We start from the raw sequence: 16,984 nt of genomic DNA on the forward strand, positions 1-16,984 counted from the left end.
GGCTGATAATTCATCGAGATCGCCTACGACTTAAAGTCATTTAGTAACTCGTAAATTAACGATAGAAAATAGAAAAATAAGAAAACTCATAAAGACCAAATACGAACTCCTTTAACTTAGTAAGAGGAAAGTCTGCTCAAGTTCTTGATTCTAGATGAAACAAGATGAACGCCCCCAAACACCTTATCATATCGGGTATCAAAATCGTGAATATCTGCATCCGTCTGCATCCGTCTCGTCACTTAAACCCCGCTCCAAAGACGCCCAATCCATAAAGCGGCTATCGCGCTTCTTAATTAAGCTTAGCCTCCCCCTCCCGCCTTTTCCGACCCTCCTCGATCCCATCTAATCTATCCAGCCTCGCCAGACGACTAGTAGACTGTTTCCCAAGAATCTCAGGAATAAATTCATCTTTCCATCGCCTCTCCCATTCTACTAAGACTCGTTCACGTTCAACTTGGCTCATACAAGCATGGTCTATGCTCCATCTCGCAAGTTGACGCCAGCCAAACAGATTCATACTACGGTTGCCAACCATGACTTCATAAAAATCATGTGATAATGTAGACCTAAAGTAATAAAATAAGTTAGACTGTTCTAAATTGCGGGATAGAGGTAAAGACTCACCTAAAAAGGGTACCGTTGTCGCTGTTTAATGTGCAATGAACTTCATGCTTAAGTAGCTCGTAAATCCGGTGCTCGTCCATACGCTCCACTAATCCGAGGACCATATTCGAGATAGGACATGCCTCTACACAGACATTACTATCCTTCATTTCCTTCATAATATCTGGCTTCTGTGGCAATGCATAGCCATGCCCAATTCTTCTGGCATTCAGATCAAGCGCACACTCGAGGTTGCCTTCGATGTCGTCGGGGGTCTCGCCGCAATGGAACAAAAATGGAATCTCAACCTTCTCTTTCCGACAGTCTTCTTGAAACTGCCTAAATTCTTCCTCGAAATATCGTAGCGGATATTTCTTATCGTAGGCCTCTTCTCCTACTAGATCAAAGCCGGCTATATATTGCGGCCATCTCTTTTTCATTTGTATGCATTCCTCTAATGCTTCCTTGACCATAGGTTTCGGAAAAGACCGAGGCGTACAGTAGATAACCTTCATCCCGCCGAGGGATGGGGTATGGCCATTTCCGCATGGTATTCTCGTCTTGTCCAGGTCCAGGTATACTAACTTACCATCTGAATCCAACTTCCTATTCTCTTTTATCTGCCCATGCTCGTCCATATCTCCGATATCTTTCATAAAATTCTCATATTCTTCGATGATGATTTCCATCAAGCCGAAGTTATTGAAACCTTCCGAGCCATCATCTCGTAAAACCTGGTTGCTTTTCATGAAATTTGGTCGAATCTCGGCGTACTGGACATTATCCCTAACAAATTCTTCTAAGCATTTCCTCGTATATGCCCGGAACGCCCTTTCATAATTAAATAGGCCCTTCATCATCCTTGTACGGCCGTTGAATCTATCCCATGCTCTACAAATCTGTTAGCTAGTTCATAGCAATAACATCGTGTGTACAATACCTTGCTGCTCTCTTACGGACATCTTTGTATTGACTATTTTGGACATCTAACTCAATATCCTTAGGCCACTTTGCGTCCTCAGCTTGCTTTTGTCTTGCCTGCTCCTCCTCTTTTGTCTCGGGCTTGCTTGTCTGTTCCGAAGCCTTATCTTCCGGGTGGAATATTTCGTCGATTTGCTCCTTGTGGAAGATGAGTTTACTAGTAAGCCAATCGTCGCATTCTATATTCATATCCCAGAGCTCGAACTCAGTTTGGCCAGTCTGCTCCCGGTTTTGTGCTCTATAATTTTGCCTGGCTTTCCGCTCCTCATTCCATACGGAACGGAAGTATTGGTAGCGCATAAGCTGGCGTGGCTCATAATCATCATGGAATAGGTTCGGGCCTTTCAGATCCTTGTAAGATAGTTTCTGCTCTTGAAGTATAGGGTCCACATCCGGCTCATCAAGAATTTCCCTCGTATTCTGAAGCGTAAATACGATCTCACAATTGTCGAAATTAGATTTAGACCGTAATTTGTGAGTAGGACTCGAGATATACATATTGGGCATATCTTTGGCTATACCCAAGAGGAATTTGGGGAGGAGAGTTGAATTGAAATGAAGATGGAGATGTGCGCCTTTAGGTAGAGAGTGTGCTGCATTGAACAGTCGAGTTTTGTCGATGATGTGGACATTTCGAGAAAAATGGTCTTCAGCGAACTGTTTTCCATTGTATTTATACCAACGCTCATCGGCCTCTATCTCCGCTAGTAGGGCTTCATTTGCCTCTATCTCGTCAGGACGGGCAAGCTTCATCATATCATCCTGAAAATGTAGTCTGACCTGAGCCCCACCCCGGCGGTTTGGCTGGGCCTTGGGTTGTTCGGAAGTAGTCCCTAATAGATCCTCCGTCATTTTGGCGATTGTTTTGCACAGCTGAAGGAGCCTAGAAGGTTTTTGTGGAGAGTTATTCATGGGTATCTCATGTTGGTCGTCGGCACTGCCGTCTTTATATAGACTGCGAAGATTATCTAGACACATAAGCGTACACGGTGAATGCTACCTAGGTAGGTAGCTATTTAAAGTGAAGTGAAGTGGGGGGGTCGCTGATTTATCTAGCAGATTTATGGATGACCTAGGACAAGCTGAATATATCGCTTTTGTTGCTATAAATGTAGGTACATATGTTCTGAGGAATGCATTAGGCGTGGAGATCTCAATTGCTCTCTCCCGAACGCAAGGAATAAGGCTATCTAGACAGGTAGGCTGGTACCTAGATTACCTGATAATGTAACCTTAGGTACGGATTAGTGCGTGGCGCTAAAGGCCATACATTCTTGGACTTGGTTAAATTAGGTACATGTACCTAGCTAGGATAGTGCACTACATGTATAGGATGGTGCACTAGTATATGTACCTAATGTACCCAGCCCATGTTAGGTAGGTACCTACTAATAGGGTACGGCAAACAGATAGGCTGACTTAGGTACCTAGTGAGGTACTTTTTCTATGTTGCTTGTCTGCTCGTCATCTCATCCCTGAAACTCCAGGTACCCATGTAATTGTTAATTCTCATTCACTATCTACAAGGTACCTTCAATTTCTTATTATACCTTAGGTAATCTTTACTGACTGACTTAACTATAACGTATTTAGCAAACACTTCCTCCTTTGTTTGCTTGAAGGAATACCCATATAATCTGATGTCTGCAGGAGACAAATAAATACCTTATGAATAAGTGTCACAAAATAGCAATATGACTATCTCAGTACCACGTGAATAAATATCGTGCGTTTGCCTAGCCTATTAGCTCTTTTTACTTTCACTCCGCCACTTCATTCGACTGAATTGCCTATCAGGCTTAGGGGGAGCCCTGGTGTGCTGTAATACTGTATGGATCATATAGCTAACTATCTAGCCACTAGGAGGCACCAAGTGGAAATATGTTAACTATTGCTGTCTCACTCGACGACCATTAACTAATCCTACTTTAGAGCAACAGACCCCCCTTGAATCGGACATATCATTCCATTTAGGATGTCCTCACGAGCACTATAGTCTAGTATAGTGATGTGAACGACCGAGTAATGGTAACAATGTCCTACAATAAAGATTCAATAAAGTATCTCGATTCTCGACAACGCTGTTATTGCCCGGTGACCCTTAATATGACAAGATATCACCATAGCTGAGGGCCACCAGCGACTAAAACGCCCTGTCAGTCTCATAGTATTATCTTTGGCTCATCCTTTCCGAATATTGTCAAAAATTGGATCATTTAGTATCATTTAGTTGCAGGAGAAAGACTGCGCCACTCAACACTTACAGCTACTAAATGTCTAGATTATCAAGCATCATACTATTATTTACCTATCTCTATTCCCTACCCTCTCCGCTGCCATAAATTTACTATACCAGGCCTATGTCTCCTTTCTCCTAGGACCTAAGGGCGCTAAGGGAAACATGGCCAGTCTAGTGAGCCTAACGAAGCTACTCGAAGGGTCCGCCTTCAACGACGTATGGTATCAAGATGGCTGTTTTCAAACCTAAACGATCGCCTCGACGGTAGCAAACCTGATTTCCGGTTGTCCAGCGTCGTATTTGCTGAGTTGGGGCGGACAGGCGTATACCCCTATCTCAAATACCCGGCCCTGGAGGATCTTCTACGATATTCTTCTGGCTATGTTAACCTAAGAGATTGCCATTGGCATTCCTATACAGCAGTAGTCTTCGACCCGCTCGACAAACGGGATCGGTCGGCCGAGCACTTTCGGATCGATTATCCGCCTGTCCGATTGCAGCTTACATAGAGCACACCGCATACGGTAGATTAAGAGAAGCTGTAATTCAGTCACGAGACGAGTAAATTGTCAGATGATAGCGGACTACGGCCATTAGGTACTTTACAATTTTCTACAAGAACCATACCATCTTATCTCACCAAAAGGGGTTAAGGCATCATTCGTTTAAATCCGAGCTTACATTTTGAAGGACCGACTATACGAGACAAAATCATCTAGTCATCGGCACAGCCGCGGGCTCATAACTACCTACCTACCTAAGATAACCAAAAATTCCAGGCATATCAACCTTGGTCAACAATTACAAACCTACATACAAACGACTGTATAGACAGAGCCACTTAAATATGGAGCCCAAGAAAACCCCCTAACCTGGGTCTGCTACGATTCCACTTCCCAGGGACCCTTGTCTGTCACAACTCAACAATACACAAAGATCCAGCGATCTGCCTTTCCCCACGCGACAGCGATCATTTCATACAGGTTTCGGAGAAAAAGAAAAATATAGTGTCATGCGGCCTCACCGCTCATACGGAATCGCTTGTGAAAATTGATTGACATACATAGTGTGTGTATATCGCCTCAAGAGGCAGTGCTGCTCTACCGGCCCCGCATCTACGGCGTTTACATACATAGCAGTTTGCTACCTCTTAAACGAAACCGAGTCAACTTTTAGGCAACACCGGTAATTTGATCAATCAGCCTTGGGGTGGAATTAAATTATTCTACGTTGGAAGTTAATTCTAAGCTCCGCCAAAAATGACAACATGACGAGATGACGAGATGCCGCTGCAGAAATCGTCTGAATGAATCTGTTAGTGTAGTTGGAACCCTGGAACAACGGAGCCAGAATCTAAGTTAGTCCACTCCTAGTTACCCTATTTTTCTTCCAGGGGTACCCAATGAACTCTTGACATGTCACGTAGAACGATGCAAAAGGGGCAGGGGCAAGTTAGATTTTATTCATGGTATGATAGATACTTTATTTCGAAATCCTGAGAGAATTCTACTAAATCTGCCAAGAAGCAAGAGAGAATAGGACTATACAATAGATAGAACGCTTTATGGGAGGGTATTGATTAACTTGCTATCTACAATAAGTTAGGTTAGGTACCTAGGTAATAATGAATCCTATCTCTTATGCTTCTTTCTACTCTATACGCCTATCTAAATCCAACGTATTCGCCCTTTTATAACAGACAGACTTCATGGAAGACCTGTCAAACGAAAAAGTACGAGTATTCTTTAGGTACCTATAGAGATATTGCTTGGTAAAGACAAATGCAAAAGACTACTAGGACAAATGCCTAGCATGAATCAGTCGAAATGAACTCGTTTCGTCGCTTTTTTAGGACCGTGATTAAGCTTGTTGACAGTAGCTTCGTCTATGGTGTCCTCTTTGGAGGTATGAGGGGTTTTAGATGCTTTCGCTTGGCCCATAACTTGCTTCGTCTTGATTGTAATCTTGGGAGATCTCTCGATCAACTCGGTACTAATCCGTGAGTTCTAATCCTCGAACTTAATGCTTCGACTTTTGTTGATATCCAGAGGACCACCCTTGTAACTACCCCGCTTCTTCTTATTCTTCTCCTTGGTGAAACCCTTGCCCTTGGTCACGATAAGGTCTTGGTGGGCCTTCTCGCCATAGTCATGCGAAACATAAGCGTTGGACGACAATCTTGGGTCAATGGCAACATCCTTCCGAATTCGGGAAAAAGGTTGGTTCTGCGTCTTGGCTCCGTTCTTACCCCGGTTGTTCATTTTTGATGCAACAGGGTCAGGCGGAAGAGGGGGAAAAGAAGCAGATGAAAACTCGGGTGAGGCTTTGTCCAGAGTTACGGAGGTATCTGACCCAGCGCCGTTCGGTACCGCTCCTTTGCTAGGTCGCTGCGGCTTTTCATCCTCCGACTCCGAGTCGGACTCAGAATCACTAGAAGAAGAGCCAGATTCAGGTAGTGGCACTGCTGCTGCAGCTTTCAAATTCACTTTCGGTTCTTCGTCGGATTCGGAATCCGAAGAGTCAGACTCAGATTCAGAACTGGAGGACTCATCGTCGACTTGGGGCTGCTTAACTTTCTTGGTGCTACCTTTGTCTTCGTCGTCGGAGCTCTCGTCGGAGGAGGATTCAGAAGAGGACGACGATGAACTCTCTTCAGAGCTCGCCTTGGTCTTGGCCTTCTTGGTCTGTGGACGTTCATCCTCTGAGCTCGAGTCCGACATGTCAGAATCGGAATCGGAGTCAGAGGAGCTTGAGCTTTCGGAAACTGCCTTTCGTTTCAATGGATTTTTGCCATTCGTAACAGCACTAGTAGCTGGCTTCTTCGATGTTTCCTTCTCTTCATCGCTCTCACTCTCGCTATCGCTATCGCTGCTGCTGTCGCTATCGTCGGAGCTAGAACTCTCAGAGGAGCTGGATTCATCATCAACAGGCGCGTCGGCCATAGCAACATCTTTGGAATCATCGCTATCGCTGTCGCTATCACTGGAGCTTTCTGAACTCGAGTCGTCGCTACTATCGCTTTCGCTACTGCTACTGCTACTGCTAACCTTGGTGATCTTCTGCATGGGATCTTCCTTGGGGATGATGGGTGTGTTTGCCTGACTTGAGAATGTCTCCCACGTCTGGAATACACTGACTAAGGAATGATGTGTCTTGTCCTTTTGTTTGCTAGCATTCTGTCCCTTCCAACCTTTCTTTGCTCTATGCTTCTGAAACTCACGATGAGCATTATCGAATCCTTGATCGGACAAGAACGACTCGACTAAGTCCATGAGTTGGTCGGGAGGAGCCTGATTCTGGCTGGTGGATGATGCTGCTGCTGTTGTAGGCGCGACTGCCGCCTTGGCAGCCTTTTGACTCTTCTTTGCCATTGCTAGTGCCGTACTATTTGACGGTACGGATGCAGAGGAGTTATTAGAATTGTTGCTGAATAACCAATTGGGGGGGGCTTGAGAGGATGTAGTAAGAGGTTGAGTGTGCAGGTTGCCGGACATAACCTTAGATTAATATAAACAGATAAGTCGCCAGTCGTAGGACCTTCTTACCAAAACAAAAAGGCAGGTTTCTCTTCCTAATCGACCTCAAGGTGCGAGGAATTACGGCCTTCGGGTTGCTGAAGAAAAAAATTTGTGGAACGCGACGAGGACCCACCTTTATGCCATTGACTTTTTTGCTTATCGTACTATCTATCGATAAGATAATGCACGGCCGGCCTATTTTTCCTTATCAATCAGGTAGTGTACAATACCTTCGCAAGGACCAAATCTCTAGGACACCGTGCACTAGACATGAAGGACTAGATGAGTTTTCATCATAGGTTAGGTAGTGCGTCTAGCATCGAACTGTTTGCAAAGTCACAAGTTGTGCGAAGCCGAATCCAGAGCAACGAAGTGGTTCAAGTAAGTACAATACGGGTTTATTTCAACGTCTACCTATCTTACTGAGCCTCCTCGGCTAAATGATAAATGAGGCAGAGTTCCTTGCATGGGGACCCATTCCAGGCCCTTGAGGCAGCTTCTCTAGCGTTGATCGTCTTTTATTTCACAGCCACCGCCTTTCGAGAGAGGTATACATCACATAGATAATAGCACCAGAGAGCCGGGTCATCAAACATCATCGCCACTCCTCCCTTCCTACATATGACTCCTGGCCGCTACCGGCACTCCGGTTTGTCACCGGGCGCTCCGTCCGTTCACCCCCACACTATACCCGTTTTGACACGGCCACCGGTCGGTCGCCCTTCCACTTCATTTACTCTCCCCTTCTAGCTTCTCCCTTACCCTATCATCTATGCTATCCTCAGCCACCTGCTTCCCGCCGGGCTCAATACGGTTAATGTTAAAGACCAACAGTGAATCTGCAATAGGCCAAATTCTTACACATAAGTTGTTCAAGATTGAATAGTTAAGGGATGAGCCAAAGCTACGCCACTCCAAGCGGATTTCCCAGTGAATTGCTTGGTGTAAGGTTGGCAATCTTCCAATCAATTGCGCAAATTTTCACCAACGCTGCTGATGCTAGATATGTCCATTGTGTGTGTAGTAGCTTTGTAGTACGTCAGCCAAGTAATGAAACCCATATCTCTAATTGATGCCGCTGTAGGCCTCCAAAGCTTTCTAGAGTATTTATTATCGCGCTTCCACACCAACATTATATCTCCTATCATGCATTCATAGTATCACCTGCCTGTATACACTACAATGGAGCCCCTGACATTCGTCTATGGCGAGGATGACGACCCCCCGGCAGAGACAACGCCCTTCATTGTTCAATCAACTATCTTCGAAAACAAAATAACTGACATCTTCCGCCGATACCTCCAAACCGAAGATAAATCAGAAGATAGCTTAAGCTTGACTAGCGCAGCACAGGCAATTATAGAACTGCTTCCGGATCCCCCAGACCCGCGAGGATATTCAATGGAGCTCTCAACTTTATGGGAGTTATGTATCGAGACCGCCCAGCAGATCCCCTACTATCACATATGTCAGATGAAGCTGGCACGGCTCCTTCTCGTTCTACAGCATTCACCTAAGACCGCATTTACTATTACTTGGGTTAGTATATGGGATATTGATGTATTACCTCTATTCCATTGACTAGAAGGCTGATGAAAATAGGATCGGGCTAGGGACATTAAGTTTACGTATCATTTAAATCTCTTGAAAGAGACAAGTCGTGATATCTACGACCGTAGGTCGCCCTTGGCAGCATTGGACTGCTTTTTATAAATTACTAATATTGTATGGTAGCCGCTTTCGAGCCTCAACATTGCGCCGCGGATTCGACTCCCGAAGATGGCCGGCGCTGGGTCAACACAGTTGCATTTTACGCCCATATGTATGCTCTGAGCGGTGGGACGCGATTCACTACATATTGTACCTGGACTATGCATGATGCATTCATGTCTACAGCATCTACCAAGTATGACGCTCTAGACTGTCATATATCTGCCGCTGCACAATGGATATTATGTGCTGGACAGAATATTTTCTCGGCCATCCTAATCCCTCCAGAGGAAGAACATAGCATGGTGCTATCCAGAGAACCTTGGACGCTAGGAGAATGGCGACGCTGGAAGGCTGGATTTGCAGCGGCAGAAGCAGAAGAGAATCTACAGCAGGAAACCAGACAGCTTGCAAAGAGATCTATCATTCTGATGGAAGCACTCGAGGCCACTATGATAAGTGGCCGGCGTGCGACTGGGGGATAACTTTGCCTGGTTAGGCTATAGACTAGGCACTCTTTGATCGAGAGGGGATAATAAAGACGATAGAGATTTCTTATATAGGGGACTTCGTGATAGGGGATAAGGAATGTAAGACCGCGTCCGGATAATGAGCAGCCTTAACCAAGTGGTATATACTCAGTTATATTCAGTTTTTAAATAACATATCCTATTATATGATCATCTCTTACTTAATTGACGTCTCAAATTCATGTTTCTATCTGCTTTCCAGTTGACTGGAGTAGATTTCACATCCTACTAGTAAATAAAGAATGGTTAAGCAAGCAAAGACCCTACCCGGTTAAGATATAACTAAATCAAATATCATTAAGTTTTATTATCTCGATGCATATTATAAAGGGGAACAATATATCCACTGCAAGATGGCTGTCATTACGATATATATATCTAACTAAACACATTAACTGCATCATTTTGGTTTTCAGTTATAGCAACCGTGATACTCCTCTTAGAAGCCCTGTGAGGGATTAAAGTAACACCATAGGAGTACATCACCAAACTGCACCGCCAGCAAGTTTCCGGTAGCTTAGTGTATTTCATGAACGACCTCCGAAAACGATTGCTCATTTGGATTTTGTGCTGAGCTATAAAGTACCTATTTTGTAATTAATGGAAGTCCTGTTTTTTTCTTTTTTTTTTTTTCTAGTAACACTTGAAGCCTCTACACAAGAGCGAATATTAACCCTGGAGATTAGTTAACGGTAAACTTAGAAATGGAATATTGTTAAATATCTAAATACTACAATGAAGGAATATGCTTCAAATCTATGCTTCAAATCTATGCTTCAAATCTATGCTTCAAATCTAAAAGGCTATCGTGATGGGAAATTTTATCGGATCAATATGATACATTAATCTAAAACCTCGCTCGATGTTCCCCGTCGCTAAGATGTTTAACAATAGCACATCAAGGTTCCATTGAATAACTGAGCGAATAATTAAAGAAACATTATGTCCTTTAGTGCCAGAGAAGCACAGTACATTACTTACTTAAATCTGATTGGTTATGTCCTTTAGTTATACTATTCCGAAGATAGTATGTTTTAACTCTTTTAGAAGCCTTGATTTGCTAATATAAGTGGACTTCGTACCTGTGCTTTTCTGGCACCAGGAGACATACGTGAACGTTACCTTTTATCACGAAATTGTAAGTATAAGTAACCTCATAAGCTGAGGATCGTAAGGCTAAATGCACGATGTAATAGTATAGGACGAGTCTCAGCATGCAAGTCGGCTCATCGAGCCTGTGTCCGTTGAACATTACGCATAAGCCCTGAACGTACTAGGGAAACCCGGCTGCGGAAGCTAAACCTCCCTGCCGAATCGGGACGAATGATCAGGAGCGTAGGCATTCTATTCGCGGGAAAATTGATCGGGGCATGATGCGTATCCACACATTCCCCCCCGTCGCGGCTCAACCGTCCGCCGCCTCGCGAATAGGGCATCCAGCGCGGGGCGGTGGGCCATGGCCAACACGAAGAAATAATATCGACTCACGACATCGTCCGAGTTCTAGAAGCGATTAACCTATTTGGTGCTTGTTCTGGGACCATGGCATCCTGGAATTGTCTACGTGGGGTGACATCGCCCTCCCCCCCCCCCCCCCCTGACTGCGGGTATGTAGGTACAAATTGCGTATAAATGAAGATAAATAAATGCCCACAGATACCCGTACCACGAAGAAAACTTGCTACGCAGAGCCGCTTAACTTCCGTACTAAGTACAAGGTCCGGATAGACGACTGCTGGTTTTTTAGCGATGAAGTTCCTCGCAACAGTACAGCTGCTCGCAGCGGTTGCCGAGGCCGCCTTCACATGGCAAAATGTGAAAATCGGCGGCGGCGGCGGTTTCGTCCCTGGCATCGTCTTCCACCCGACGGCCAAGGGTGTCGCATATGCCCGGACGGATATCGGTGGTCTATATCGTCTTAATAGTGACGATTCGTGGACTGCTGTCACGGACGGCATCACGGACAATGATAATTGGCATAACTGGGGCGTCGACGCCCTTGCTCTCGATCCGCAGAACGAGAACGTAGTATACGCCGCGGTTGGCATGTATACCAACGACTGGTATGTCTTTACGGTTGGAATTGTTCGTTAACCTTGGATTCGCTAATACTAGACCAGGGACCCGAAATCTGGCTCTATAATTCGCAGTAGCGATAAAGGGGCTACGTGGAAGACGACTGACCTTTCTTTTAAGGTCGGCGGAAATATGCCTGGTCGGGGAATGGGCGAGCGTCTTGCTGTCGACCCGGCCAACTCCAAAATCTTGTACTTCGGAGCCCGCAGCGGTAATGGATTGTGGAAGAGTACGGACGGCGGTGAGACGTTTACCAAAGTGTCCTCCTTTACTGCCGCAGGGACGTTTATTCCCGACCCTAGTGATGTTGGTGGATACAACGGGGACAAGCAAGGACTAGCATTTGTAACGTTCGACTCGACGAGCGGCACAACTGGCGGTGCTACTAAAAGAATCTTCGTCGGCACAGCGGATAATACTACCGCAAGCGTCTATGTCTCCGAGGATGCGGGTACCACGTGGAATCCGGTACAGGGACAGCCGGGCACCTATTTCCCCCACAAGTGTATCCTCCAGCCGGAAGAGAAAGCGCTGTATCTCACATACAGCGATGGCACAGGCCCCTATGATGGAACCCTAGGTGCGGTATATCGATATGATATCTCTGCGGGCACGTGGAAAGACATCACACCGGTGTCTGGCAGCGATCTGTATTTTGGCTTCGGTGGGCTTGGTGTGGACATGCAGAAAGCCGGAACGATTGTTGTGGCGAGCTTGAACTCGTGGTGGCCGGACGCGCAGGTATTTAGGTCGACCGACTCTGGAGCTACCTGGTCCAAGATCTGGGCATGGGCTAGCTACCCGAACATGGACCTCTATTACGGCCTCACAGTAAGTAATTTAACGAGATACTGAAGAGAAAAATGTACTGATACCGGTTCCCATAGACTTCGAAAGCCCCGTGGATCAAGACGGGGTTTATTGACACGGACACAAAGGATCTCGGATGGATGATCGAGGCGTTGGTTATTAACCCCCTCGACAGCGACCATTGGTTGTATTCTACCGGGTTGACGGTATACGGCGGCCACGACCTGACAAAATGGGACACAGCCCACAACGTCTCAATCCAGTCGCTCGCCGACGGCATAGAGGAATTTGCCGTCCAGGACCTCGCTTCGCCACCCGGAGGAAGCGAGTTACTGGCTGCCGTGGGCGACGACAGTGGGTTTACGTTCAAAGATGCAGCTAGTCTGAAGACCTCTCCTTCGACACCTTGGATGAATCCCATCTGGACGACGTCTTCGAGTGTAGACTACGCCGGCGCGTCGGTGAAGAATATTGTTCGTATTGGCAACTCGGCCGGATCACAACAGGTTGCCGTATCAAGCGATGGCGGAGAGAGTTGGTACGTGTACTCTGGCGCGGACAATAGTATGTATGGCGGCACGGTGGCTTATTCCGCCAACGCGGACACGGTACTCTGGTCAACATCTACAAACGGCGTGCAGCGTTCCCAGTACCAAAGCACCTTTTCGGCAGTTTCTAGTCTCCCCTCGGGTGCCGTCATTGCGTCGGATAAGCAGAATAACACGGTTTTCTACGGTGGTTCCGGAGCCGACTTCTATGTTAGCACTAATACCGGGACGTCGTTTTCAAAAGCCGGGTCTTTGGGCAGCGCCACTGCAGTCCGTGACATCGCAGCCCATCCGACCAAGGCTGGCGACGTTTGGGTGTCAACCGATGTAGGTATTTTCCACTCGACAAACTATGGTTCTTCCTTTACACAAGTCTCTACTAGCCTTAATAATACCTACCAAATCGCTCTCGGGCTGGGTTCAGGCACGACCTGGAACGTATACGCGTTTGGTACAGGTTCTGCTGGAGCCAAGCTGTATGGCAGTGCAGATGATGGGACTTCTTGGACTGACATTCAAGGCAGTCAGGGATTTGGTTCCATTGATAGCTGTAAAGTTGCTGGTAGCGGAAATACGGCGGGACAAGTCTACGTTGGAACAAATGGACGAGGAGTTTTGTATGCCTCGGGCACGATTTAAAAGCGTCCGACGATGTTTAACGCATAGTCTTCCTTTTTGTTATTATAATAATTCAACTAGGATCAACTCCGTTTCCCCAATTCGTGACAATTAACCGCATATTATAATATTTATTAGGAAGGCGTATTAAGTCCATGTAATTACATCCATTAAGTCTTATATATTTAATTAGTACTGCCACAATTTTTTCAACCAATCAGATACTTAGAATCGCCCCGCAGTTTGCGACTTTTCCGTTTGCCATTCTATCGCATAACGTCTAAAACATATGCGAATAGTATAGAAAGGTTATGCAAAACAAGCTCTATCTAATGATATTAATTATTAAACTTTTTATATAATATTGAAATAGTTTAATTAATTCTATAAAAAATTCATCGGACGTGCGCTAAGGTGTGGCTAGCCAATCAGAGGCCAGATTTCAGCTGTGGCGTCAGTTTTGCGCATGAACCCCCCCCTCCCCGTCCGCGTTTGAGCGGACGGGCAACGCCGCTAGTCTGTATATACAACAGTACATAGATTTAGAAAAATCAGTAGTCTTGTTCCCTACCACCATTATTTCGAGCATCCATCATTCTATTAGGCATTGACATTGCAAGCGACATCAATCGATCGTCGGGAACGGCCTCCCAGGCCCTGAGAAGAGCCTCTTTTAATTCCCGAGACTCCGAATTTCTCACGTTGTAATTTAATTCAAGCCAGTTTTTCACGCTGGCCCATACGTTCTCAACAGGATTCAAATCAGGACTAATAGGTAGCCATTCAGTAGTAGTAGTATAAGTCTCGGGACGATCCGGGCATCTAACTGTAATTTTTTTTAATGGGCCGCCACGCTTTTGTGGTGATAGAGGACCAGTGAGGGCCCTTTGAATTTGGCTATGCGTAAATCCGGTCCATTTCGACAAGTCCATATACGTCAGCTCAGGGTGGTATTTCTTCAAAATATGTACCTCGAGCCGTTGGTCCCTCGAGCCGTTGGTCCCTCGTAAGATCCTTTGCCTTTTTTCGCGTGTTCTCGGCGGTCTTATATCGCCAATGAGGACGTCGATTCGCTGGTACGGGTTGGAGGGGCCGCGGGGCTTGTTGCCGTTCAACCAGTCTTTCGGCAGGCTCAATCTTCGGCGATGTGACTACTAGCCGTTGACGACGTAACCGGTCAAGATGTTCCTGTAGATCCATCTTATTGTGAAATATCGGTACTAGTTAATAGCCTCAAAACTGAAAATAGGAGAATCGAAATAAAAAGTCAGGTAACCGGAGGTTTCTGAAAGATGCTAGAAATTTGTACCTTTGCATACAACATTAGGGGGCTGGTTACTTAGGTACAATACCTATAATAGTGGATATAAGATGGGGTGGTGGAGGCCGCTAAGTTATTTCGGTGACGTATCTGATAGGTTAGCCGCACTGCCACAGAGGCGCTGGTCGTACAATACACTACGTACATGTAACTTATGACGAAGCTCCTCCTTGGCTTTTCCATGCTTTAGTGTAGTTTCGGATGCTTGTAGGGTGGTATATAGGTACAATACGTAGGTACTCACTGCACAGCCATGAATGCATGTGTTGTTGGCATGAAAAGGAAAAGAATATAATTAGGACGAAGTCTTAAAGCCTAAACCTACTTCCAACTTAGAATTCCACATACTAGACCGCCATACTCATAACTAAAAGATCGGAGCACGTCAATTTAAAACATACCAATTTATCAACTGGTAGGTGATCCACTCATTACCACTCATTACCAGTTATCCATAAGAAGTGAGCTAAAAAGTATTGTTATAACAGAATAACTCCCGATAAATTGATTAGCCATGGCTTGCGGCTCATCTCATTCTCTCGTCAACCGGAACGGCCCTGGCAGCGCCGCGTCATCGACATTCGAGAACATCATCAAGCCCGCCGATGCCACAGGAGGCAAGACTAGGTGTATTGACTGTGGCGATTTCGAATGCTGCTGTATCCCTATTCCCTGCACCGTTATGTGAAGAAACGAGGTTTAATGGTAGCTATGTACCATATAAAGACACGATTTACGAGGCGTTATTAAACACGAACCTGCGTTTTGTAGGAACTGGGTTGATTTCACTTGGCCATGCAGTACTAGGAGTATTCTTCATAGGATTAAATCAATGCATTTTCCTCAAGCGCATCCCCGCCCTTCCTATAGAGATGGGTATCAATACCGACGCGCGTATATATTATAAGAACCTTGACTCCAAGCCATAATCCATTAACACTTTATAATAACAGTTGACCAGAGAAGCAGTATGCGGCGTCCCTTCCTAGAGATCTCTGGCGACCGACGTCCACGTCTCTCTCTGGTAGCTCCACGATTCCGTCTTCTTAGAGGTTGTTAACTTGTCGACAAGTTCATATTCGATCTTTAAACTGCCTAGGCCTTCCATGATACGTTCAGCCTTATCCTTTGCGTCCCGGATCGCGTTAGTCTCGGCTCGCGTACGGTCCAACTGCGCCTGCATCATAGATATCAGCGACTCGCGGGCTTGGTGGGGTCGGTACTCGTTGATGAGGTGGTGGAAGTTGAGAAATAGGTGGCGCATGTCTTGGGTCTTCTCTTCAGCCTATAGTATTCATGTCAGAAATAATATCGAAACTATCATGCCACTATAAATGCCACAACGTACAGCTTCGGGGTTGATAGCTAGCAATCCCGTAAGCTCTAGGAAGTTTAATAGTAACGATTTGGCCAATCTCTTGAGGATGAGTGCACGATCAAAGTGCTTGCCGTCTTGATCCCTCTCTTCTGGATTCGGGAATAGCGGCTTGACATCGGTATCCTCGAGTCGCGGAAGCTCATCCTTTAATTTGTAGGTATCTCCGAAGACTCTCCATACTCCATCTGCGGGTTCTGGTGGCGGCTGGAGATTGCGCAGCTCGCGAGGCAATCCCTGAAGGCGCACTTTCGAGGCATCCTCAATCCCCTCCTTTGCTGCTTCTTGCTTGCGTAACTCGTCAATACGTGCAATGTTTTCGGGCGTAAAGTCGCGCCAGAAGGGAGGCGGCGGCGGCCAAGTGGATGACACCAGGACTTGGTCTTCTTCCTCCATTTCGTTGTCGGTTACAGTTACAGATACTATATCGAATGAACGGGTGGAAATACGTAATGGAAGTTATGTGGATGTGTTAATTGGGGTATATATGTGGAAAAGAAGACGTGTATAAGGTTCTTGTGTTTCTTAGGTTTTGTTTCTACCTGCCTACATAAGCTTTGAAGAGAGGCAGCTAGGTAAACCTTATCGATTAGATTGAGTATATCCAGGCAGTATCCCATACCTCTACCTGACCGCAAAATCGCCGAAGTAC

The 16,984-nt window shown here is 45.8% G+C and overlaps 6 protein-coding genes across 6 annotated transcripts; 2 read left to right on the forward strand and 4 right to left on the reverse strand.

Annotated features, from left to right (window-relative positions):
* Positions 1-292: 292 nt before the first annotated feature.
* F5Y00DRAFT_263650 (Metallo-dependent hydrolase) lies at positions 293-2,439 on the reverse strand (the record flags this gene model as incomplete). The annotated part of the gene is made up of 3 exons (XM_048011539.1): positions 293-569; positions 628-1,497; positions 1,547-2,439. The coding sequence occupies 3 exons, from the start codon at positions 2,437-2,439 to the stop codon at positions 293-295; spliced, it is 2,040 nt and encodes a 679-aa protein (XP_047863216.1).
* A 2,804-nt stretch (positions 2,440-5,243) lies between these two features.
* Positions 5,244-7,508, reverse strand: F5Y00DRAFT_241583 (SRP40, C-terminal domain-containing protein). The gene has a single exon (XM_048008392.1). The coding sequence runs from the start codon at positions 7,318-7,320 to the stop codon at positions 5,833-5,835; it is 1,488 nt and encodes a 495-aa protein (XP_047863217.1). The 5' UTR covers positions 7,321-7,508; the 3' UTR covers positions 5,244-5,832.
* Positions 7,509-8,474: 966 nt separating this feature from the next.
* F5Y00DRAFT_120012 (uncharacterized protein) lies at positions 8,475-9,633 on the forward strand. The gene is made up of 3 exons (XM_048004028.1): positions 8,475-8,883; positions 8,947-9,019; positions 9,079-9,633. The coding sequence occupies exons 1-3, from the start codon at positions 8,527-8,529 to the stop codon at positions 9,537-9,539; spliced, it is 891 nt and encodes a 296-aa protein (XP_047863218.1). The 5' UTR covers positions 8,475-8,526; the 3' UTR covers positions 9,540-9,633.
* Positions 9,634-11,333: 1,700 nt separating this feature from the next.
* Positions 11,334-13,657, forward strand: F5Y00DRAFT_254032 (glycoside hydrolase family 74 protein; the record flags this gene model as incomplete). The annotated part of the gene is made up of 3 exons (XM_048010123.1): positions 11,334-11,647; positions 11,705-12,491; positions 12,548-13,657. 3 exons carry the CDS (start codon positions 11,334-11,336, stop codon positions 13,655-13,657), a joined length of 2,211 nt encoding a protein of 736 aa, XP_047863219.1.
* A 530-nt stretch (positions 13,658-14,187) lies between these two features.
* F5Y00DRAFT_263654 (uncharacterized protein) lies at positions 14,188-14,836 on the reverse strand (the record flags this gene model as incomplete). The annotated part of the gene is made up of 2 exons (XM_048011540.1): positions 14,188-14,462; positions 14,608-14,836. The coding sequence occupies 2 exons, from the start codon at positions 14,834-14,836 to the stop codon at positions 14,188-14,190; spliced, it is 504 nt and encodes a 167-aa protein (XP_047863220.1).
* A 1,078-nt stretch (positions 14,837-15,914) lies between these two features.
* F5Y00DRAFT_120040 (MED7-domain-containing protein) lies at positions 15,915-16,873 on the reverse strand. The gene is made up of 2 exons (XM_048004029.1): positions 16,306-16,873; positions 15,915-16,242 (listed from the first exon to the last, which is right to left on the reverse strand). Exons 1-2 carry the CDS (start codon positions 16,726-16,728, stop codon positions 15,943-15,945), a joined length of 723 nt encoding a protein of 240 aa, XP_047863221.1. The 5' UTR covers positions 16,729-16,873; the 3' UTR covers positions 15,915-15,942.
* Positions 16,874-16,984: the final 111 nt, after the last annotated feature.

The sequence above is a fragment of the Daldinia vernicosa genome (assembly GCF_022497035.1).
Source record: "Daldinia vernicosa strain CBS 139.73 unplaced genomic scaffold F5Y00scaffold_35, whole genome shotgun sequence".
Taxonomy (NCBI): Eukaryota; Fungi; Ascomycota; class Sordariomycetes; order Xylariales; family Hypoxylaceae; genus Daldinia; species Daldinia vernicosa.

Excerpts from the sequence above, each read along its gene's own strand:
- F5Y00DRAFT_120012 (XM_048004028.1), top strand. The coding sequence starts at position 8,527 with ATGGAGCCCCTGACATTCGTCTATGGCGAGGATGACGACCCCCCGGCA. Across the intron at positions 8,884-8,946 it reads CCGCATTTACTATTACTTGG|GATCGGGCTAGGGACATTAA; the intron begins GTTAGTATATGG and ends TGATGAAAATAG. Across the intron at positions 9,020-9,078 it reads AAGTCGTGATATCTACGACC|CCGCTTTCGAGCCTCAACAT; the intron begins GTAGGTCGCCCT and ends ATTGTATGGTAG.
- F5Y00DRAFT_241583 (XM_048008392.1), bottom strand. The coding sequence starts at position 7,320 with ATGTCCGGCAACCTGCACACTCAACCTCTTACTACATCCTCTCAAGCC.
- F5Y00DRAFT_120040 (XM_048004029.1), bottom strand. The coding sequence starts at position 16,728 with ATGGAGGAAGAAGACCAAGTCCTGGTGTCATCCACTTGGCCGCCGCCG. Across the intron at positions 16,243-16,305 it reads TAGCTATCAACCCCGAAGCT|GCTGAAGAGAAGACCCAAGA; the intron begins GTACGTTGTGGC and ends TGAATACTATAG.